Raw genomic sequence first — 22,101 nt, forward strand, 5'->3', positions numbered from 1 at the left:
TTAGATGAACCCTAAAAGGATCATAATGGTGCTGTGTATACTTTTTTTTTTAGCCTTTTCTACAACCCAGGAAGCAAAGGTGCTTAGGGGAAAGATTGCTTATGTCCAGGTCAGGGAAGGCTGTAGCAAAGAGGTGGCATCTGCACCTGGTGGTGACATAGAGTCAAGGTTACCAAAAAAAAAAAATTTATTTTTGGTTGTAGTGGGACTTGCTTGCTGCACACGGGTTTTCTCCAGTTGTCGTGAGTAGGGGCTACTCTTCATAGTGATGCATGGGTTCTCACTGCTCTGGCTTCTCTCACTGTGCAGCTGGGGCTCTAAAGTGCAGGCTCAGTAGTTGCAGCGCAAGGGCTTAGCTGGCTGGGGCATGTGAGATCTTCCCAGACCGAGGACTGAATCCAAGTCCCTTGCATTGCAAGGTGGATCCTTAACCACTGGACCATGAGGGAAGCCCTACTCTTTTTGGTTTTTTTGTTGAGGGCTTTAGAAAAAAACATTTTTTATTTGGTTGTATCAGGTCTTAGTTGCAGCATGCAAACTCTTAGTCGCTGCATGTAGTATCCGTTCCTTGACCAGGGATCGAACCCGGGCCCCCTGCCTCAGGAGCAAGGAGTCAACCACTGGACCACTAAGTAAGTCCCAAGGTTACATCTGATGATGGTTCAGAAATGCAACTTAGATTCGTAGTTACTTCTTACCAACAGCTCAGCATAAAAGGTGTTTTCATAAAGTACAAATTTCTATCATCCTCTAAAAAAAACCCTGACTTCCCTGGTGGCTCAGAATGTAAAGCATCTGCCTACAATGTGGGAGACCCAAGTTCAAGCCCTGGGTCAGGAAGATCTCCTGGAGAAGGGAATGGCAACCCACTCCAGTATTCTTGCCCACCACCCCCCGCAAAAAAAAAGCGGCTCAAAGAAATATTTTGGAGAAGGAAATGGCAACCCACTCCAGTATTCTTGCCCCCCCCAAAAAAAGTGGCTCAAAGAAATATTTTGGAGAAGGAAATGGCAACCCACTCCAGTACTCTTGCCTAGAAAATTCCATGGATGGAGGAGCCTGGTGGGCTACAGTCCATGGGGTCACAAAGAGTCGGACAGACTGAACAACTTCACGACGCAAAAGACCCTAATCCACATTTATGTTATTCTAGCTATTTACACACCTCCCATCCAAATTTTAATTATATAAAACTAACACTTTATGTTGCATGCTCACTTATTTCACTTCTGGCCCTACCCTCCAGTGGTAGACTTTTTACTCATTTAACAATCACCTTCTGACTAAATCTAATGGTCAGTCCTTTCTTGCTACCATTACACCTGGTCCACTTCTATATTTTAGCACTTAGTACACACCTGAATTTCACCATTCATCCTTGAATCTCAGTAATAATAATCAGTTCAAGTCACAAGGTTAATGCTAAACATCTATAAATTCAACACGTTTATTGCACACTGCATATCAGCCACTAAGCAAAATGTTGGGCACACAGAGAAAACAATCCCAACCTCAAGTTCACAATCTAGAAGCACAGTGCCAGCATTCAATCCATGTTTACAGCAATGTTTGAACCATCTGTGTTTTTACAGATCAGAGTGGTTAATCTAGTCAAAGATAAGAGGTTAACCATGGGGGTGGATAACTCAAATCTAGGTAGTCAGTATCCTTTCATCACTATACAGAGGCCTGTAGCATAAGGCCTCTTACATGCTTATGTTATGCTCACTCAATATTCTAGGCAGTTTACAGACATCTATTTACTTATTTGTATGTGGGGATCTTAGTTCCCAGACCAGGGATTGAACCAGTGCCCTCTGTAGTGGAAGCTGCAGAGTCTTAATCACTGGACTATTAGGGAAGTCCCAGATATCAATTCACTTAATCCTCTCAACAGTTCTATGAGGTAGGTACTGCTACTGCTAAGTCACTTCAGTCGTGTCTGACTCTGTGCGACCCCATAGACGGCAGCCCACCAGGCTCCCCCATCCCTGGGATTCTCCAGGCAAGAACACTGGAGTGGGTTGCCATTTCCTTCTCCAATTCATGAAAGTGAAAAGTGAAAGTGAAGTCGCTCAGTCGTGTCTGACTCTTAGCGACCCCATGGACTGCAGCCTACGAGGCTCCTCCATCCATGAGATTTTCCAGGCAAGAGTACTGCAGTGGGGTGCCTTTGCCTTCTCCGAGGTAGGTACTATTATCCCCATTTTACAAATGAGGAAATAGGCACTGAGACTAAGTAATGTGTCCAAAGTTACATAGCTACTTAAGGGAAAAGCTTAGGATTTCAATCCCAGGCATTCTGGTTTTTACTACACTTGATTGTCTCCTGATAGTTTTTCTTTAAAGGGAGAGAGGAGAAAACCAGTCCTTTGAAAATATCACTGATTTAAGCAGAGAAGTACTATAGTAATGTGGTAGGAGGATATATTTGGCAAAGTACATAGCAGCCCGTGTCCAGAGATTCTTGAATGCCTGGCTGAACATTCTTAAGTTTTTCTCTAAACCAGGGCTATCAAGCATTGTTTCTTACAACCTATGGTAAGAAATAATTCTATACTGCAACCAAGTACATGCAAATAAAAACACATCCACACACTTTATACAACTATATTCATGATTACATGCTTAAAACTTACATTTCTTAAAGAATACTTCCCACTCCATGTGCCATGCACTCTGATACTTTTTATTCTATTTTACTATTTTTTTTAAGGCTGATTTAAACCCCTAAATTAACTTCATGATCCACAGCCTTTATCTAGTATGAAAAACACATAGGCACTGTTCTCTGAAACAAGTAGTGAAAGTTAGTCACTCAGTCGTGTCTGACTCTTTGTAACCCCATGGACTGTAGCCCACCAGGCTCTTCTGTCCATGGAATTCTCCAGGCAAGAATACTGGAGTGGTTTGCCACTTCCTTCTCCAGAAACAAGTAGTAGTAAGACATAAAACCAATGCTTTGGAAAGATAAATTTAAGGAATGAAAATGGTTAAAAAAAAGGAGACCAGGTGAAAAAATACAGCAATAATACAAGAGCATGAATGGGAATGGAGAGAACATTTCAGGAGATTTTGTTTAAGACAAAATATTCTGAACTTACTGACTGGATATGCATGGAAAGGGAGAGGGCAGAACTAGAGAGAAAGCTGCGGTTTCCAGCTCAAGAGGCTAAGCAGATTAAGTGCCTTTTAAAGGAATAAGGAATTCAGAAGAAGAGGCAAGTACAGTTGACTCTAAAACAATGGGGGTGGGGAAGGGAGTTAGGGGCTCCACTCCTTCAGCGTTGAGAAGTGGGGGATAACTTTACAGTCAGCATCCATGATTCCACAACTGCAGATTCAAACAACCACAGATCATGTAGTATTTATTTAAAAAATAAGCATATAGGAGCACCCCTGCAGTTCAAACCTGCCATTGTTCAAGGATCACTATAGACAGCACGCAAAGATTATCAGTTTTATTTTGGAAAAAGAGTGTTGCTGGAATTTGGAGAAAATTGGTAGTAGGTACCCTGACTATATAGCACAGAACTTAAGATTAGAGCCAAACAGAAATATAGCATTTTACCCAAGAGGATAGTTCAAGTCATGACAGAAGACAAGATGCCTCAAAAATAAGAGGGAGAGCAGTACACCTTTATGGTCAAGAGAAGACAAGGGGCCCGAGAGGAAGAGAAGTCCCACAAGGAGTGAATAAAGAGCGGCAAATGCGACTGGAATGGAAAGATGAGGACTGGGAAAACAGCATTTCTAATAAGAGTAAGAGGTACCTTGAGTAGTGGAAGGAGCAGTCAAATTCAAAAGGGTTAAGCAGTGAGTGATGGTAAGAAACTGAAATAAATTCAAATTTGTCCGCACCCCTCCCGTCTTTCCTCGTCCCAGAAACACCGGTTAGGCTTGGAGTCACAGGCCTCTTTTCTTTTTTTGGCGTTCTGTGGCCTTCCAGACAGTGATATGAGTAATTAAGTTCTTCTTAAATAAGTGTCCTTAGCAGTCTTGGGTTAGAATCCGTTGACTGGTCTCTTCCGTGCTGTCAGCGCCCGGTACTGGCGCTCGGCTTGTCCCCGCTCGCCGCCGCGCCCCTAGCCTGGATGTGGGAGGCGAAAGCAGTGAGCATTTCCTGGGCGGTCAGGTGAGCGCCGCGCATAATCAAGCGATGCCCATCTCCTGGAGGGGAAAAACGAGTCAGGCACCAGGACTGCGGGGCCAGGGCCGAGGGCGCGCGACTCCCGCCCGACTCCCAACGAAACCCACCGAACAGCACGTCCACGCAAGGCTCGGAGCCGTCGTGCCTCACGTCCGCAATCACTGAGCAGTTGAGGTTCGTGCAGCGAACCTTCTCGCTGCTCACCGCCTGGAGGAAGGTCCTGCAGTGAAAAAACGGCGTGAGCGCCGGGCAGAAGGGACTAGATCCTCAGCGGGAGGGAGGCGTGACCCTTCGCCCCGCACCATTGCCCCTCGTACCTCGTCGATTCCACGTTCTTCTCGAAGGGGCAGAACTGAACCCGAACCTGCTTGACCGAGCGGAGTCCGAGCCGAGCCAAGGCCGCCGCCATGGTGACACCCGCCCCGGAAGGACTCGTGGCTGGCGGAAGTGTCTCTAGTGCGAGAGTCTGCGAGCCGCGGCGCACTTCCGCAGTCACGGACCTCCGCTCGGTGCGGATTCTCCGCCGCTGTTGGCGGTGCTGGTCCCCAAGCCGCCGCCCTGGGCTCCCCAACCGACAAGAGGAGGAACGCCAGGAAGGAGAGAGACGGTTTCGGCACAGGGTATGGAGGGCCCAAAGTACGCCCTCAATAAACACTACGTGACATCAGTAGCCCTCTTGTACCACGGTGAAGACAGTGAATAATGCGAAAGCCATTTGCTCCTGGCTCGGATGACACGCCTTCTGCAGCCTCTCCCTCTCTGCACCCTGCTGATCTAGGTTAACACCGTCTTAAGTGCTGGTCCCTTCCAAGGGGAGGGCACTACCACCGTAGGGATTATAAACCTACCAGAGGGTGAACCCCACTCAGGTAATTTCAGATTAAATGTGTGGACTCTGGAGTAGCTAACGCTTACACGTGAAGGTTCTACAGCCCACTATTCTTAAATGACTAAAAATAGTAAGGAGGGGAGTACAGGGTACTGTAACATAGGCCGTGGGGACTGATTTGGGTGCAGAAATTCCACCTCTGTGGTTCCTGAGGAATTACTTTGTAGTAGTGTCCCAACCTGTCTTGTGTTTAGCCTGGCTCCTGGGATTTAAGAGGAAGTGACATCAAGGCTCCCTGCTTTCTATTGGTTTTCCCTTTCTCCTGGGATCCAACCCTAGAGTCTTACTCCCAGGATTTAGCTGCTAGTGTCTAGCCCTGAGATGTCTTTACTAATGGGGAACTGTGCCTGAGCCTCCCAAGGATGCTGACCTCCAGGTTTCAAGCTGTGATTATGCCCTTTACTCTGGATTCCAGGCAGTTGGAGTAGTGATCTTGGATTAGCTTTTCAAGTCCAGGCTCTGTGTAGCTTGTGGTTCTCAGATATGCTTTCTTCCAAGCTCCCAATTAAGCTTTTAAAATATGCATGTCTAAATGTCTGGGCTTTTTCAGACAGAGATGGGGAGCTCTGACTAGCTTTTGATGAGGGTCTTTAGGATTCAGAACTGGTCCCCAGGCAGGAAAGAAAAGATAAGTGCCAGCGAGGATGCTGGTGCTGCCTCAGAGCAAGCCAGGCCTGCTGGTTTCCTACCAGGTAAGCATCAGGGCTAGGTCCTCCTCCCCACAGTGTACTTAGCAGCTGAGCTGTCTGGGTTGGAAATACTCCAGGCTGAAGAGGGGGCTCCAAGCTCTCCAGGCTGTTGAGGCTGCTGCTGGGCAATTCCATGGTCTGAACCTCATTACATGCACCTGGTAAGGCAGGAGGGGAAGGCAGGTAGCTAGCAAGGGGGACACTAAAGCCAGACTGAGGATGGGAATGGGTTACGAATAATGAGCTAGGGGCAAAGAGAGCCTGGAGTTGGGGAGGGAGAGTGACTCACAGCAACAGGGAAGCCCCCTGTGGACTTGAGTCTTGGGTAGGGGCTGCTGCAACAGACACAGCAGGGCCCCATCCAGCCGCTGGAAGATGCTGAGCATGAACAGAGTCTGGCGAAGTTCTGGGGACAGGCCCCACTGCTCCTCCTCCAGCAAGTCCCTGACCACTCCAAAGTCTTGTCTGAGCTGCAGCGCCCCCTGCAGGCTGAAGGCCAAGGTACAGTGTGGCCACCTGACCCTCCTGCCTCTCCAAACTGCTCTTCCCCACCATTCCCCTCCCTTTTTTCAGTTCTGTTCATTGCCCTGCCACTTCCTTCTTTTCTTCTCACCTGAACCGGATCCCATGAGAGAGGATGTGGTCAAGCCAAGCACCCAGGATGGCGTTCAGCACCTGGCTCAGGGCAGGGGCCTGGGCTTGGGGTGGCAGTCCGTGCAGTCCTTGCAACACAGGCTCCAGTATCCTGCGGACCACCAACCCAGCATACTCACTAGGAATGCTGGGAAGTTCTGGAGTGAGAGAAGAGAAAGGACAGGATATGAGGTTAGGGAGATCCCTCCAACCCCTAATGGAGCATTTGGGGGAAGAGGGTAGGATTTCAGGGTGTGGGGACAAAGAAGGTGAGGACAAGGATGGAGGCAGAGAGGTGGAGCCCCTCAAGGACGCGGAGGGGCTTGGACACTGTTACCCTGGGAAGCCTGGGAGGGAGTGCTGAGATGAGTTACCAGGACACAGACGATGCCGCCAGTACCGACCCCGTGGCATGTGGAGTTCGAAGTCCTGTGTGGCTTGTTTATGACATTCTTGAAAAAAGAGACTCAGTGACTCTTCAGGCAGGAGCTGTGGGGATAAGGAAAAAGTAAAAGGGCTTGCTTATCTGTGAGGGATTTGTCAAGTCATATGCTCTTCTAAATCTGAGGTGTTTATTAACCTGGCATCCATAAAGCCCCAGAACAGAATTGTATGCATAATTGTATGGGCTTGGGCATTTTCTGAGGAGAGGTGCTATAGCCTTTACTGAGTTTTCCAAAGGCCTGGACTGAGAAAAGATTATGGACAATTGACCTAAGATTACCCTGCTCTCCTCAGCTTGATTTAGAAAATGGATATCCTCCAGGTTTATTCTGTAGGAACATTAATAGGAAAAAAAAGATGGAGACACCCTCACTACCACCAGTGTTCAAAAACAAATGCTACAGAGAGGGGTCTGCATGATGTGCAGACAGGCAGTGGCTGAAAAGAGAAGTGAATTGTATGATCTGTCATCTATGAAAGGAAGGCATGGACTGCTTGTACATCAGGAGCAATCAATGTAACTTTCTGAGATTCAAGAACCTTTGGAATGTCCTCACACTGAATATTCTTTATAGCCACTTACATTTCCCCAAAGCATTATAACCCACAAAGCAAGAAAAAGTCCATGTGCTGGTTTGGTTTCTCTGGTTTGATAGGTTTTGTTTTTGGATGCGGGAGAAGACAGCAAAAAGAGAGAGGTGTCTACAGCCCATCTTGGAGAAGAACCCCACGAACTGGGGTGTATAGTGGCCGGTCTAAAGAAAAGGTGACTGTATGCCTGAAGCCTGAAGAGGATGGGACTGGGTTGGGGGGCGGGGGTGGGCAGACTTGGTGGGGGAGGGCCCCTGTGGCTCCTGATACACATCCTGACAACAGCCTATCTAAATCCAAACTCTTCTCTTAGACCAAACATCAGAACCCCTTTCTCCCTTATGTATGGTAAAGAAGTTACCCTTTTGTCAACTGACATTTGTCAGGAAATTCTGTACTCAGCACTCAGGAAATACAAGGTCACACTATGAGACAGTTTTTTCTTTGAGACATTACAATCCAGCTGAGGAGAAAATGCATATCTGATTCTTCTTTTTCGTCCCAGTGCTGTATGTAGGTGAAAGCCCAGAACAGACCCAGCAGTAGAGCAAGGCATGAAACTAGACGGTGTTTTGTTCACATGGTGAGCACACTGTCCCTGCCCATTTTGCTCCATTCTCACTGCAGCTACCACAACTTGGACCTTTCTCATATTATGTCTCCCCACTTCCCTTCTATCCTGACTGCTATAGCTAGATCAGACTCTATCACTTACAACTTAGAATGGCTCCCTGTCACTTATGAGATAAAGTCTAAAATCTGTGGGCTGGTGTTCACTGCCCTCCATGTCTTGATGACAACCTACTCCACAATCCTCCGCCCCTGCCCTTGACATGTGCACAAGTATATGCCCATGTACATGCGCACACACACACAAAGGGAGCTTTTGCTTTGGTCAGGCCATCTCCCCACTATTCCCCAAGGAACTATGAACTCCCCACCTCCAGTAACCCCTGCTGCTCCTCTGAGGCTACCCATCCACCAGCGTGAGCCACAGGCCCTGTATGGAGCTTCTGTTACTACATGCCCACCAAAGCCTTCCCTCCCCAGAGCTCCCACAATCATCACTGCCCAACCCTACTCATGAAGAGCCCGTTCTGGGACATGTTGAATTGAAAGAGGACATGGGAGTAGAAATGCCCAACAGGCAGATGCAGATGGTGGATTAGGGCCAAACTGTGAGGGTTCACAGCGCCTTGGTGCAGAGAGAGGAGCAGAGGGACAGGGGCTACACTCCACAACTATGCCCCTATATTCAGGGCAAAGAGGCGACATCTAGGCAGGAAGAGAAAACAAAAAGAGGGACATCATCCACAATAGGGACAGACAGAGTGTAAGATGGAGAAAAAAATAGAGTTTAAGTCATAAATTTAGAGGAAAATAATAACATATTAGAAGAAACAGCCAAGAATGAATGAGCATCACCACTGTAGAACAGGGATTAGTCGTGGAGGCAATTAAAGTGCTAGTTTTTCCATCACAAGCCTTCTAGAAGAATATTTTGTTTTAATAAAAATACAAGTTGTACTTAAAAAGAAACATTCTATCAAAAACTAGTAAAGTCAATCATTTATCTTGCTTATTCTCTACAAAATATACCTCAAAGTAACCAAATAATTTTTCAGGCCAAGTTTCACTTGGGACTTCCCAGCTGGTCTAGTGGTTGAGTCCAGTTTCCAATGCAGGGGACCCCAGTTCAGTTCCTGGTCAGGGAACTTAGATCCCACATGCAGGGGGCACCTGAGCCCCCACACTGGTGCTCATGCACAATGAAAGATCTCACATACGTCAATGAGGATTGCACATGCCACAACTAAGACTCGGCCAAATAAGTAAATTAAAAATTTTAAGGTTTCACTTTGTAAGAGTAATCTGATTAACAATGAAGAAAGGATGACAGAATTAGAATGTCACCACCTTGCACCCTCTAATGAAATAATGGTTATAGACAGTGATCATCAGTGGCTGTTAAAGTCACAACAGGAGAGCCTGACATAGGAGTTGGGGGTTGGGATATACAAATGAAAGAAACTGACCATGAGTTGATTGTTATTAAAGCCTCAGTGGTAGGAATATGGAGGTTCATTATATTCTTCTACTTATGTATTTTTAAAATTTTTTCCATAATGAGAGGACAAAAAGTGGATTTAGTGGCAGTCCACACAAGAGAAGATACATTCAGTGGCAATTCCAAGGCACTTAGTTGTTCCACCACCATCACAACCAGCCCCGAAGCTGATGCCTCTCCTTACCTGGATCTGCACAGTCAGCTTCCGGATCTCCAGGCCCAGCTGCTGCTCCACATCCAGAGCCAAGCTTTCCTCTGAGGCCAGGCGAGACAAAGCTTCTGCCTCCTGCAGTAGAGGCTTTGATAGAAACAGAGTGAGGTCTGAGCCCAACGCAGGATGCTCCCCTCCTGCTCCCTAGCTACTCACAGGTAAGTCCTTCTGGATCAGGAGCAGGAAGGAACCTGGGGCCCATGCTGCCAGATACTGCTGAGTTCTGCTCCAAAACCAGAGCAAGGTAGTTTGCAGGGTACAGAGCCCCAGGGCAAGGGGTGCAGGACCTGCGGACAGGAGGGACAATATCTGAAGGGATATGGAGCACCTTTGGGAAGAGGCAGGTTTCAGAACACAATAAGGAATAAAGGGAGTATCCTGTGTTCTCCTATCCCCCCCCATCCCCAGCACCTTGTCTCACCTGGTGGCCCGCAGAGGAGGAGTCCTGACCTGGGCTCCCGGAGGGCATCCAAGAGAGGAGGGAAGAGCTGTTGTAAAAGTTTGCTGGTGCAAGAGGATGCAGGAAGGCTGCTCTCATTTCCACTAGCAGATCCCAAGACCTGGCAGAAGCCTGAAGATGAGGGGTATGGTTTGATAAGGAAGGGGCAATCTGGGGCTTGTGTGACTGCCATTACCCCTTCCTCCTCACCTTGATCCCAGCTCCAAATAAGAGACTGATGAATTAGGTTGCGACACAAAGAAGCCAGCTCCTTCTCACACTCCTGAGGCAGTGATGCTAGTGGAAGAAATGACTCTGGAGCCTGAAAACAAGGTCTCTCTTTTCCACAGCCACTGCCCCCACTCAGTGATGGGGGAAGTTTCCCCCAAGACTCAAGGCTGGCATGGAAAGCAAGACCTTGCCTTTAAAGCTAAGAAGCTTATAACCTGAACCCCCAGGGGTTGGGAGGGGTGGGGGATGTTCCTTCTAAAGGGCCTGCTTTTGTAGTCCTGTGGCAGGTGAGTGAGGTGTATACGGAAGTAAGACTCAGCCTTCCCAAACACCCACCCAGGCCCATCACTCACCCTGACCCAGTGCCTGACTCAGTCGCTGTGCCGCTGCCCTGGGGTCCCTCCAGGGTCCTAGACTTAGGCTCTGGGCACAGGCTGCCCACAGCAGGGTCCAGTACTGGCTCCACAAGGCTCCGGCCCTTCCAAGCCCCAGTTCACTGCTGGCTGAACCCGTCACGCCCCCCAACAGGCCCAGTAGCCCTGGCAACAGCTCCCGCTCCTCTTGGCACCATCTGAGGAGCTGGTCCCTCAAGCCAGATCCCCTGAGCGCCTCATCCAGCCAACCTGCCGCCTGGCAACCCCGCTCCCCTGTCAGGAGGCGGAGCACACGGCAGGGAGGATACGGGCGCGCTGATGCTGGGACTTGGCTGAAGGCTTTCCCCTGCAGCTGGTGGTACGCTGAAAGTGCCAGCAGCAGGTCGGCGAGTTGGGACGACAGGGCTGGGGTGGCGGGCGCCCGGCCCAGAGCTCGAAGCCGCATCTCGACAGTAGCATCCAAGCGCTGGGCTGCTAGTCCGACGGGGCGTGCCAGGAGTCGCGGGTGGGGCGTCTCCAGAAGCCTGCTTCGCAGGACCGCCCCTCTGGAAAGGTGCTGTAGCAGGTCGCGACACAGCTGAAGCAAGGGGCCGTGGCTGGGAGATGGAGCGCCGGGACTCAGGATCCTCAGGAAGCGCACGGCCGCCTGTAGGTGGAGGGCGCAATCCCGCGCTTGGAGGAGCTCCTCCCGCTCGCGCTGCAGTCGCAGCAGCACAGCCCTGAGACGCCGTAGCGCCGGAGGAATCAGGCCGCCGGGTGCCAGCTCCCGCCCACAGTCTACAGCGCCAGCCTCACTGTGCTCTCCTGCGTCCGCCGGCGCCACCCACCACGGCTGCTCTTTCGGAGCCCCGTCAGGCCGAGGGTCCTGGCAGAGGATGCTCCGGGCGACCGGCAGCGCCAGCCAGCCACGAACGTCCCCGCGGAGAGCGCCTGCCCGCTTTCTCTGCCACTGCTCCTCCTCGGCGCCCCCGGGCTGCGCCCGTAACGGCGGCACGGTAGCCAGCGGAGGCAGAAGGCCACCAGAGCGAGACGCCTGGGCCATGGGACACCGTGTCCGGAGCCAGCCTACCGATTCCCACCACCCCGCACTGCCCAACGCCCGCCACAGTGGCGGCTCCGCCCTATCCCCGGAGCCTTCAACTCTTGCCAGGGTGCCGCCGAGACCGTCATGGACTCTCTGGCGCTCCGTAAGCGCATGCTTCCGCCCTCGACAAAGATGGCTGCACCCTCCGTCTCACTTCGCCCTTGGCCGGTATCAAATACCCTACTGTCTTTCATTCTCGCGTCACTGTTGACGGGGATGGCGCCGATTCCGAAGACTGTGGGGCTAGTCAAATTTGGTAAACAGGTGAGACAAGACCAGAGAGGGTCCAGGAGGGCTCCACTTGGATCTGTTTTCAGTGGGATTTTGTGCTTCGCGAGGCGGGCAGAGGGCTCCGACTCGCCTACCTCGAAGCCACCCGACGCGCTGCCGCTTTAGTTTCCTGTAGTGTTCTTGCCTGGAGAATCCCAGGGACGGGGGAGCCTGGTGGGTTGCCGTCTATGGGGTCGCACAGAGTCGGACATGACTGAAGCGACTTAGCAGCAGCCCCAGCAGCAGCAGGCTTTCCTCTGCGGCCTGGCTGCCCGCTGGGGGTCGCTGCTGTCTCCAAACACTGCAGGGTATTCGGTCCTGAGGACTGAGGCGCCGCAGAGGTAAAAAGGACTCCATGGGAATTCTCTGGCTGTCCTGTGGTGCTCTCCCGGGTCTTTGGAGAGGAGTGACTGTGGGGGCTTACTCTCAAGCAGCGCGATGCAAGTGGAGGGAGGGTGGGGAGCCAGGGACAACTCGGCGGTGATAAATGGGCAGGATTGGGCAAAGGAGGGTTGCGGATTGGGAGTGGGTAGTTGAGGATTGGGGATGGCTCAGTAATAAAAAACCCACCTGCCAACGCAGGAGACGTGGGTTCAATCCCTGGATGGGGAAGATCCCCCGGAGAAGGAAATGGCAATCCGCTCCAGTATTCTTGTCTGGGAAATCCCATGGACAGAGGAGCCTGGTGGGCTACAGTCCATGAGGTCACAAAGGAGTCAGACACTACTTAGTGACTAAACAACAAGGAGTTGCTTGGGGAAAGATATGAACAGAGGGAACAAAGATGCTAAAGCAAAAAAAAAAAAACCAAAAACAAACCTTAAAGAGAACTTCACTGAAGTGAGACCTTAGTTATGGGTTTGAGAGAAGAGACGAGAAAGAGGACAGCAAGTGGCTTGAAAGAGTGGCACATGGGTTTGGAGGGTTATTGAGGGAGGGACAGGATCAGATTTGGGAGCACTGAGAAGCTATACTTCCAGCTGCTTCCTGGTTATCTCAAAAAGCGACAAGTCCAGAAGTTAATTCATCATCTTTGCAGATTCACTGCATTTCCTCTAATCTTGATTAACCACGCAAATGTCCTTCCAGTTGCTTTATTCAGAAATCTGAGAACCAGTCTCCACATTCCTCTTTTCCTTTACCTCATTTGTGTTGTCAGTCACAAAATCTACTTCTGAAGTGTCTTTTGGATCAAACCCATTATTTCCAGTCCTGCTTCTGCAGCCACTGCCCTAGTTCAAGAATTCATTATTTCTGACGTGAACAGTTGTAATGACCTGCTGACTAATCATTTCACGCCTAGATTCATCTCTTTCCCCAGTACTCTTTCATTTGAGCATTTCACTCCCTAGATCAGATCCACTGGTATCACTAATAAGACAAAATCCAAACTCACTAGATCACACAGGGTTCTTCAGGCCCAGCTCCTGGCTGAATCTCAATTACAGTAGCCACCTCACCCATCTTTGAGCATTCAGCATACACTTATTGAGCACCAACTATGTACTGCACACTGTTTTAGGCACTGGGAAGAAAACATTAAGCCAAACAGACAAAAATCCCTCTATTCATTGAATCAGGAGTGTCTAGTGGGGGCAGCCAGTCAATAAATAAACAATATGTCAAATATGAGAAGTATAAAGAAAGATAAAGCAAAAAGGAAGTTAGGGAACACTGAGAAGAATTGAGAGGTTTCACTTTTTAAATGGAGTGGTCAGAGAAGTCCTCCCCTGAAAGATTTAAATAGGGATCTGAAGGGGGTGAAGGACTGAGCCATTCACTGGGGAAAGAGCATTCAAGGCAGAGGAAATAACACATACAAAAGCTCTGAAATGGGAGCACACTTGGCGCATTGTAGAAACTTCAAAGGAGACTGCTGCAGTTGGAAGAGGATGAAAGGGTAGGAGATGATTTGCTGAAGAGATTGGGTGGCCAGATCATGTGTGGCCAGGTCGTGAATTAAGAGAGTAGAGTAGACTGTGTTTTGGGGAGAAATAGAAGGTCAAGGTAGGCCTTTTTCTGTTTGGTTTTAAAGATGGCTTACACTTACTAAATTACTGCACAATTGCTCTCATCTCACACGCTAGTAAAGTAATGCTCAAAATTTTCCAAGCCAGGCTTCAGCAATATGTGAACTGTGAACCTCCAGATGTTCAAGCTGGTTTTAGAAAAGGCAGAGGAACCAGAGATCAAATTGCCAACATCCTCTGGATCATCGAAAAAGCAAGAGAGTTCCAGATAAACATCTATTTCTGCTTTCTTGACTATGCCAAAGCCTTTGACTGTGTGGATCACAATAAACTGAGGAAAATTCTGAAAGAGATGGGAGTAGCAGACCACCTGACCAGCCTCTTGAGAAATCTGTATGCAGGTCAGGAAGCAACAGTTAGAACTGGACATGGAACAACAGACTGGTTCTAAACAGGAAAATGAGTACGTCAAGGCTGTATATTGTCACCCTGCTTATTTAACTTATATGCAGGGTACATCATGAGAAACGCTGGGCTGGAAGAAGCACAGGCTGGAATCAAGATTGCCGGAAGAAATATCAATAACTTCAGATATGCAGATGACACCACCCTTATGGCAGAAAATGAAGAGGAGCTAAAAAGCCTATTGATGAAAGTGAAAGAGGAGAGTGAAAAAGTTGGCTTAAAGCTCAACATTCAAAAAATGAAGATCATGGCATCTGGTCCTATCACTTCATGGTAAATAGATGGGGAAACAGTGGAAACAGTGTCAGACTTTATTTTTTGGGGCTTCAAAATCACTGCAGATGGTGATTGCAGCCATGAAATTAAAAAACACTTTCTCCTTGGAAGAAAAGTTATGACCAACCTAGATAGCATATTCAAAAGCAGAGACATTACTTTGCCAACAAAGGTCCATCTAGTCAAGGCTATGGTTTTTCCAGTAATCATGTATAGATGTGGAAGTTGGACTGCAAAGAAAGCTGCGTGCCAAAGAATTGATGCTTTTGAACTGTGGTGTTGGAGAAGACTCTTGAGAGTCCCTTGGACTGCAAGGAGATCCAACCAGTCCATTCTAAAGGAGATCAGTCCTGGGTGTTCATTGGAAGGACTGATGCTAAAGCTGAAACTCCAATACTTTGGCCACCTCATGCGAAGAGTTGACATATTGGAAAAGATTCTGATGCTGGGAGGGATTGGGGGCAGGAGGAGAAGGGGACGACAGAGGATGAGATGGCTGGATGGCATCACCGACTCGATGGACATGAGTTTGGGTGAAGTCCGGGAGTTGGTGATGGACAGGGAGACCTGGCGTGCTGCGATTCATGGGGCTGCAAAGAGTCGGACACGACTGAGCGACTGGACTGAACTGAACTGAACACTTACTAAGGAAACAATCCTCATTATAACCACAGAATATCCAGGCCAAGCCTTGAAGGCACTTGCCTTATTTTGTGAATGAGTAATCTGAGGTCCAGAGAGGTTAAATGACTTGTCCAAAATCAAACAGCCAGGCAGTGGCAGAGGTGGAACTAAGGTGCAAGCAGCTCTGCTCCAGTACAGTGTTCTTTCCAGCTCTGTGCTACCCAGCTAGTTAAGAGCAATAAAAACCAATGAATAACAAGGTTTTAAATTATATAACACAGGCTATGTTAGTGCCGCTTTTTTGAGTGAGGGCAGAGAGAACTGGAGGGGTTTCCCTGGTGGCTCAGATGGTAAAGAATCTGCCTGCAATGTGGGAGACTTAGGTTCGAACCCTGGGTTGGGAAGATCCTCTGGAGGAGGAAATGGCAACCCACTCCAGTATTCTTGCCTAGAGAATTCCACAGACAGAGGAACCTGGGGGCTACAGTCCATGGGGTTGCACAGAGTCAGACATGACTGAGTGACTTAACGTGCGCACACACACATACATACACAAACTGGAGATGAAAGAGTCTGGAAAGTCTTTAGGCAGAAATGGGATTTGAACTTGAACTTCATCTTGAAGGTAAGGCAAAGTGTGGTAACAAAGAAGCTCAGAGTCAGAAAGGATTCAAGGACAGCTGGGGGAAGACCCTCAAGGCTGGAAGAAGCCTGGTAGCAGAGGGAGGGCAGCAGCTAAGTAAAGGAAGACTGGAAAGCTTAGCCAGGGGGCTTTTTGGAAGGGTCCAAGTCCCAGGGTAGACTCAATCCTGCCTGTGGCCCTGGCATTGGGGGATTACTGGAAAATTTTGAGACTGTGCGTAATTGCTGAGAACTTGGTTTTGGGAAGAAACAGATTAAATGCAGGGGAGAGGCCAGCCAGGAACTGTGGCACTCATTTAGGCATTGAGCTAGCCCCAGCGTAGATTATATGGGGATGTTCATATTCAAGGATATGACAAGGGACACAGCTGGAAGAGCAGGTAACAGGGCTCCATCTCAGGGGCGTCATTGTGGCTGAGTAGGGACAGGATGGTGAAGAAGGCTGGACTGAATGCCGCCATCATCAGCCCTTGGGAAAGCAGGAGAATTAGTGAAGGAGGGGATAACACCATGAAAGCCAGCACCATGCTTTGAGATGCTGAGCAGGGAGAGGCCGGCCTGTCAAATTCTCCAGGCTGGTTAGCTAGTTTGTGATTGCCGTGGTGGAGAGGTTATCCCAGCCAAGCTCCTTGCCCTGTCCCAGAGTTCCCCACAATACCAGCTTCCCTCCCCCTTCCCATCCCAGGACATAGTGGATTTTCACTGATGGAGAAATGATCAAGAAATGATCGGTTGTGGAGAAGGATCTTCCAGGAAGCCAGCAACCTGCTAAGGAGCTGGTGGCTAAGGAGGAGCGTGTGGAAGAGAAAGCAGAGAAGAAACAACTTGGGAAGAAGGTAGCTGGGCAGCAAAAGGGGTGGGAGCCCTGAGGGATTTGGGGGCGGGAGTAGGAAAGAACTCAGGATGGCTGAGGGGCCGGCAGGGCTCAGGGACTGGAGGCTCTCCTGGAGGCCATTCAGTGCGGTGGTTGAAGAGCCACACTCTGCTGCCTGGGCTGGAATCTGCCTGCTTTCTAGGAGCCCTTTGCCTGGTGATAGTCTTATCTGCTTTTTCACATGTAAACTGAGGATGACAACAAAACCTACCTCGGAGAGCTCCAAGATTAAGTCACATAGTGTATGCAAAGCTGTTAGCCCCGTAACATGGGATATAGTATATATTGTCCACATGAAGAGCTGGTCCCAAGTTACAAATTTTGTGTGTGGATGTGTGTGGATGTTTAAGTATAGTGCTCAAAATACGTCCTCTTCTTTGTCATTGTTAAGCGTCGAAAGGATCAGAAGCAAAGAGAGTGCTTGGAGAAGGATGGCAGGGAGTCCAACATGAATGCCTGCAGGCAGATCCCAAGAGCACCAAGTTCCAGGAGGTGGGACTGGAAAAGCAGGCAGCTCAAGGTGATCCCAGCTCTGTAGCTTTTCACCTTCCCTTCAGGCTGAGGCCATTACAGATGGCGATGGCAGCCCCCCGTCCAGCTCTGGGAACCCAGCTCAGGGACAGTGTAGCGACGAAAAAGAAAGAGCCTCCTTCCTTCCCTTCATGGTCTCTGCCCGCCCTCTCCTCCCACTACTCTAGGACGTACGTCTCATCCCTGCCCTTCCTTAACTTTCTGCTCACAAGACTCACTGGATCTATCTGTTAACAGTAGCTCGGTGTCTCTGGCTTTCGACAAGGTTGGAGATTGACCCCTCAGTGCCCACAGAGAAAAGGGACTAAGTCATTAGCCCCAAGGCAGAAGCCTGGGCCTTCAAGAAAAGATGAACTGGGAAGAAGGAAGCACTCCAAAAGAAGAGAGCCCAGGCAGAGTCGTAAGGCAGAGGTGAGGAGGTGGGCAGAAGAACCTCAGCTAGAGCCAGGGGAAGGGGTGCCAGAGGGCTTTGGGAAGAGAGGCGATCTAGTAAAGGCTGAGCGCAGTGACTAGTAGAACGAGTTCTCTGGCCCCAGGGCTAAGAGACCAGGGATCAAGATCCATCACTGTCCCCCTGATCCAGGGTAGTTTCCGCTACAGGAAATTAGGGCTGATTCGATCTTGCAGAACTGTCAGGAGGACTCCATGAGGTGCATGATGCAAAGTGAACAGAGGAGAAGGATTTGGGGAGGCTGAGGCCTTGACTTTGCTTCCCATCCCTAGGTTATCTCCAGGACTGCTAGCAGCTGCCCTACAACAGAGCCAGGAGCTGGCAAGTGAGATTCTTTCTCCTTCCTCACCCATCCCTCCCTAGGATAGCCCCATCTGAACTGCCCACTCTCCCTTCTCCCCAGAGTTGGGTACCAGCTTTGCTGAAAATGGTTTCTACTACAAGGCCATGGTCCTCTTCACCTGAGTCTTCAAGTTCAACCCCCAGGACCACTAGTAGGTGGCGAGGGTGGGGGGGGGCGGGCCTCTGTGCTGAGCTATCAGGGCAAGGCTGGGTGCCAAGGGCCGAGACTTTTGCCCATTTGTTTTTTATCAGGTTATTTGGAAATTGCTCATTCTGCAATGAACGGCCGGGTCAGCAGGTGTGAGCCCTGACTGATGTAGCCCCTGGGGCCTCTTCCGCCTGGGCAAGGCCTTGATGGGACTGCAGGTAATGGGTCTGAGGTTGGGAGCAGAGGAGGAATTTGGGTGGGATGGGGTGGGGATCAGGTGTACACTGGCATTTTCTAGTTAAGGTGCTACCAAAATGTCTTAGTGGTACTAGGAGCTGGAGCCAGTTTGAGAAAAGGGAAGTTTTAACATTCCTTGACTCCGCTGACACCTCAACCTTCTGCTTTCTAATTCCTCTGGGACCAAAGCATTTTGAAGAGGCAGCGGTGTGTTCTGGAGACTCTGAGAGGCGGGTCCCAGCCTGACGCAGTCTGGGAGCTAACATTCCTGCCTCCTGCAAGTCACCCTGGTAAGGGGATCAGGCCCACTCTTATGCTGAGGGGGCATCAGAGGGAACTGGCCGAGTTTGCAATAACAAGTGGTGCTCCTTTCTGCCTCAGACAGATAAGGGGTACAGGACGCATAGGATAAGGGGGACACGGGCAGCCCTGCCGGAAGGTGTCAGGTGCCCCTCCCTTTCCTTCCTCAGCAGTACCAGCGAAGAGGAATCTCTGGGCTGCCTCCGTCAACTGAATTTCTCCATCCATTTTTCCATGTTGTGCTGGGGCCTTTAAGCCTCTTCTCCTGCAGTTGCCCTGGAAGTACTGCCCCAAGGGCCCCTGGCCTTCTGTCTCCACCCTTGCATTATCCCCAACCTGAGCCAGTCTGACTGAACCTTCCCCCAGACTCAGAGCAGAAGACCCGGTCCTCTCCACCTCCAGGACTCCTCAGAGGGCTGGGGCACCCTGGAACTTGGGCCCCAGCACCTACCTCACACCAGATGAAGGAGAACCTGTCCCTGATAAGGCAGGGCTGTGTGTGCATCCCACAGGGAGAAAGGACACGGTGTAGTCGCAGTCCACTGCACACTGTAAGACCTGTACTCTAAAACCATGGCTGGGAACAGCCCTGGCAGTCATACCTTTTGACACAGAAACCCTCTGATGCGAGAAAGGAGCCCTGCTTCCACTGAAATAGCCTTTCTTTGGTTCTTAAGCAGATGGCTTCTCCTGGGAGCAGTAAGGAAAAATAAAATCCCCCAAGGCTCAAGAAGGGATCTGTACAAAAATTCAGATTTTCAGACTATAACAGACCAGTCTGTAGGGGCATCTGAAGCTTGCTCTTGGTCTTGGGGAACTCACCAGCCAGAGCTGTGCGCTCAGGAATGGGGTCGCAGTGATGAATAAGGCCTAAGTCTTGATCTGCAGCTTGACGGAAGCCCACTTCTTCCTAATCCCAGTTCTCACCCTGTTCTCTCCAGCCTCCGTTCTCATGCCTTGCTTCCTGTCCACTCTTCTACGCATATTCTGACCTCTCCTTTGTCCAGTGGTTCTGATGCTCACCTCCTTCCACTGCTAGAAGATTCACCAAGGGTATGCATTTGGGAAGCCCCTTACCAGCCCCTTCCTGGAGCTGGCAGAATCCATACATCTCCATACACCCCACCTGCTGGCTCTCCCACTGATGCAGCCTCAGCAGATACACAGGCTTCTGCTACGTTGCTCTTACTCTTTCTCCACTCCAGCGCTGGGCATTGTAACTAGCATTTCCCCCATGTGAATTTACTTAGTTTTTCTACCCAGGATCACTGCCCCTAAAAAAACTAAAATTCTCTAATTTCTCTATAAGAAACACGACCTCCTTCTAGTTTTTCCTCTAAGATCTTGACAGCTCCTCTCTGGTTCCTCCCTGGCTCTGCTTGGGACTCTCAGTTCATTAAAGTGTGGGTCTGCAGGCCTCCCAGTGTGCTTTTCTTTGGAGAACCATTTATCGGGATAAATGACTCTTGCCGCCCTATGGGTCTTACTCAACACCATTTGTACCTAGAGACTGGAGGAGCTGAGACACCTCCTTTGTTTAAGGCTTTCCCAAATTCTTTCGTTTATGGTTGTAGCCCTCTTAAATACTGTATGGCAGATTACAGTCTGTCATTACAAGTTGCGTCACCTTGGGCAGATTTCTTAACACCTATGCTTCAGTTTCCTCTTCTGTACAACGTGGGCTATCCCTGCCTCACAGGGCTGCTATGAGGGCTGAAAGAGAAAGTGTGAGAAAATACCTACCCAAAGTCTGGGACATAGTGAGTGTTCAATAAACTGATTTTTATCTGAAGTTGTCCTACATTTTCATGATTGCAATGCCAGAAAGAGACGGGTGTGACTGAACTGCCGCTTATCTCACAGAGGGCTGGAGTTTGTGGGACTGAGCTTCTCACGTTCCCTGTGCCAGTATCATCAGTGTCTCCTGGGAACCTTTCACAAATGCAAATTCTCAGGCTCACCCTGGGCCTTCTGAATCAGAAACTAAGTGTAGGGCGCAACAAGTTATGTTTCAATAAGCCCTCCAGGTGATTCTGAGGCATCCTGACATTTGAAAGTTCTGCTCTAGGACCTGGGCTTCCCTGGTGGTTTAGCGGTAAAGCATCTGCCTGAAATGCAGGAGAGACATTTGATCCCTGGGATGGGAAGATCCCCTGAAGGAGGGCATGGCAACCTACTCGAGTACCCTTGCCTAGAGAATCCCATGGACAGAGGAGCCTGATGGGCTACAGCCCATAGGACCACACAGAGTCAAACATGATTAAAGTGACTCAGCAGCCGCAGCAGCATCTCTAGGACCTAACAGAGGAGACACCCATCCAAGAGGCTATTTTGGTGTTACAGGTTTGAGTTTTGTTTATTCAAGGCTTGATTATAAGAGGTGGCAGCCCTGAGCTAGAATTTAGGAAGCCTTAAGTAGAGAAGGGTTCTAGCCTCTCAAAAGCAATGTCTCCTCCCCAGTACCTCTTAGACTGTCCTGGGCTTGAATCTTCCCCAAGAGCCATAGGACTCCTGACCCCTTGCCTCCACTTTATCCCACACTCACACTGCTAACTGGTAGGGTTCTGACCCAGTGCCTCAGCTCTGAGTCCCTGGGGCTGGAAAGCAGAATGGTTGGAATGACCGAACATCGTGGTTTTCCTGAGACTGAGGGATTTCCAAAGGTGTAGAAATTTCCGTGCAAAAAGTGGGAAAGTCCTGGGCAAACACGAATGAGTTGGTCACTCCAATGTAAAGGTTCCAGAGAGGCAGACTTTAGAAGGGCGTGAAGGGAATACAGAAGGATCCTGAACAGGAACCAGGGGAGGTATGTGTGTGTTGTATATGTGTACTGAAGAGGCAACACAGGTGCAAAGAACACTTCTTGTACATGATAGATGACAGGTTCTTAGCTCTATACTAGTTAGTAGTCATTATCTGTTCCTGTCAATGATGGGGAAGCAGGAAGGCTCCTAACCATGAGTGGGGATGGCCGGCTCGGGGAAGACCTGCACTCCCTCCCCATCACAAGCAGGAGGATGATTAATTAGCAGCGTTAGAAATTATCTCAGGAAAGCCTGCTGGAGGAGGTGAGCTGGGCTTTCTACCCTGCAAGCAGCTACCTCAAGCTCTGCCTCAGAGTGTAGGATCAGTCCTCCCCACCATCCCGCAGCCACCACCACCATCCTG

General features: G+C 49.6%; 3 protein-coding genes and 2 long non-coding RNA genes across 8 annotated transcripts; 3 read left to right on the forward strand and 2 right to left on the reverse strand.

The window, feature by feature from the left end:
* Nucleotides 1-1,420: 1,420 nt before the first annotated feature.
* Nucleotides 1,421-5,538, reverse strand: MRPL53 (mitochondrial ribosomal protein L53). The gene is made up of 3 exons (XM_069580541.1): nucleotides 4,468-5,538; nucleotides 4,258-4,370; nucleotides 1,421-4,170 (listed from the first exon to the last, which is right to left on the reverse strand). Exons 1-3 carry the CDS (start codon nucleotides 4,557-4,559, stop codon nucleotides 4,037-4,039), a joined length of 339 nt encoding a protein of 112 aa, XP_069436642.1. The 5' UTR covers nucleotides 4,560-5,538; the 3' UTR covers nucleotides 1,421-4,036.
* A 91-nt stretch (nucleotides 5,539-5,629) lies between these two features.
* Nucleotides 5,630-12,885, reverse strand: CCDC142 (coiled-coil domain containing 142). Of its 4 annotated transcripts, none has more exons than XM_069580519.1 (9): nucleotides 10,699-12,885; nucleotides 10,325-10,411; nucleotides 10,097-10,246; nucleotides 9,832-9,962; nucleotides 9,649-9,762; nucleotides 6,766-6,850; nucleotides 6,342-6,519; nucleotides 6,018-6,217; nucleotides 5,630-5,886 (listed from the first exon to the last, which is right to left on the reverse strand). In XM_069580519.1, the coding sequence occupies exons 1-9, from the start codon at nucleotides 11,759-11,761 to the stop codon at nucleotides 5,630-5,632; spliced, it is 2,265 nt and encodes a 754-aa protein (XP_069436620.1). In that variant the 5' UTR covers nucleotides 11,762-12,885. The 4 variants fall into 4 exon arrangements, with proteins under 4 accessions (XP_069436620.1, XP_069436619.1, XP_069436621.1 ...); XM_069580518.1 differs by having other exon boundaries at nucleotides 6,736-6,850; XM_069580520.1 differs by lacking the exon at nucleotides 10,325-10,411 and having other exon boundaries at nucleotides 6,736-6,850.
* On the forward strand, nucleotides 6,058-8,949 carry LOC138435632 (uncharacterized). Its single transcript, XR_011255156.1, has 2 exons — nucleotides 6,058-6,229; nucleotides 7,462-8,949. It is a non-coding gene; the product is annotated as an uncharacterized lncRNA (long non-coding RNA).
* On the forward strand, nucleotides 11,888-18,401 carry TTC31 (tetratricopeptide repeat domain 31). Its single transcript, XM_069581930.1, is given in 8 exon segments — nucleotides 11,888-11,906; nucleotides 12,302-12,399; nucleotides 16,782-16,886; nucleotides 17,316-17,378; nucleotides 17,488-17,558; nucleotides 17,663-17,866; nucleotides 18,179-18,231; nucleotides 18,310-18,401. Coding segments are annotated over 8 exon segments (705 nt in total).
* A 99-nt stretch (nucleotides 18,402-18,500) lies between these two features.
* LOC138435630 (uncharacterized) lies at nucleotides 18,501-20,725 on the forward strand. Its single transcript, XR_011255154.1, has 3 exons — nucleotides 18,501-18,614; nucleotides 18,823-18,923; nucleotides 19,015-20,725. It is a non-coding gene; the product is annotated as an uncharacterized lncRNA (long non-coding RNA).
* Nucleotides 20,726-22,101: the final 1,376 nt, after the last annotated feature.

This window comes from Ovis canadensis, chromosome 3 (genome assembly GCF_042477335.2).
Source record: "Ovis canadensis isolate MfBH-ARS-UI-01 breed Bighorn chromosome 3, ARS-UI_OviCan_v2, whole genome shotgun sequence".
In the NCBI taxonomy this organism is placed as follows: domain Eukaryota; kingdom Metazoa; phylum Chordata; class Mammalia; order Artiodactyla; family Bovidae; genus Ovis; species Ovis canadensis.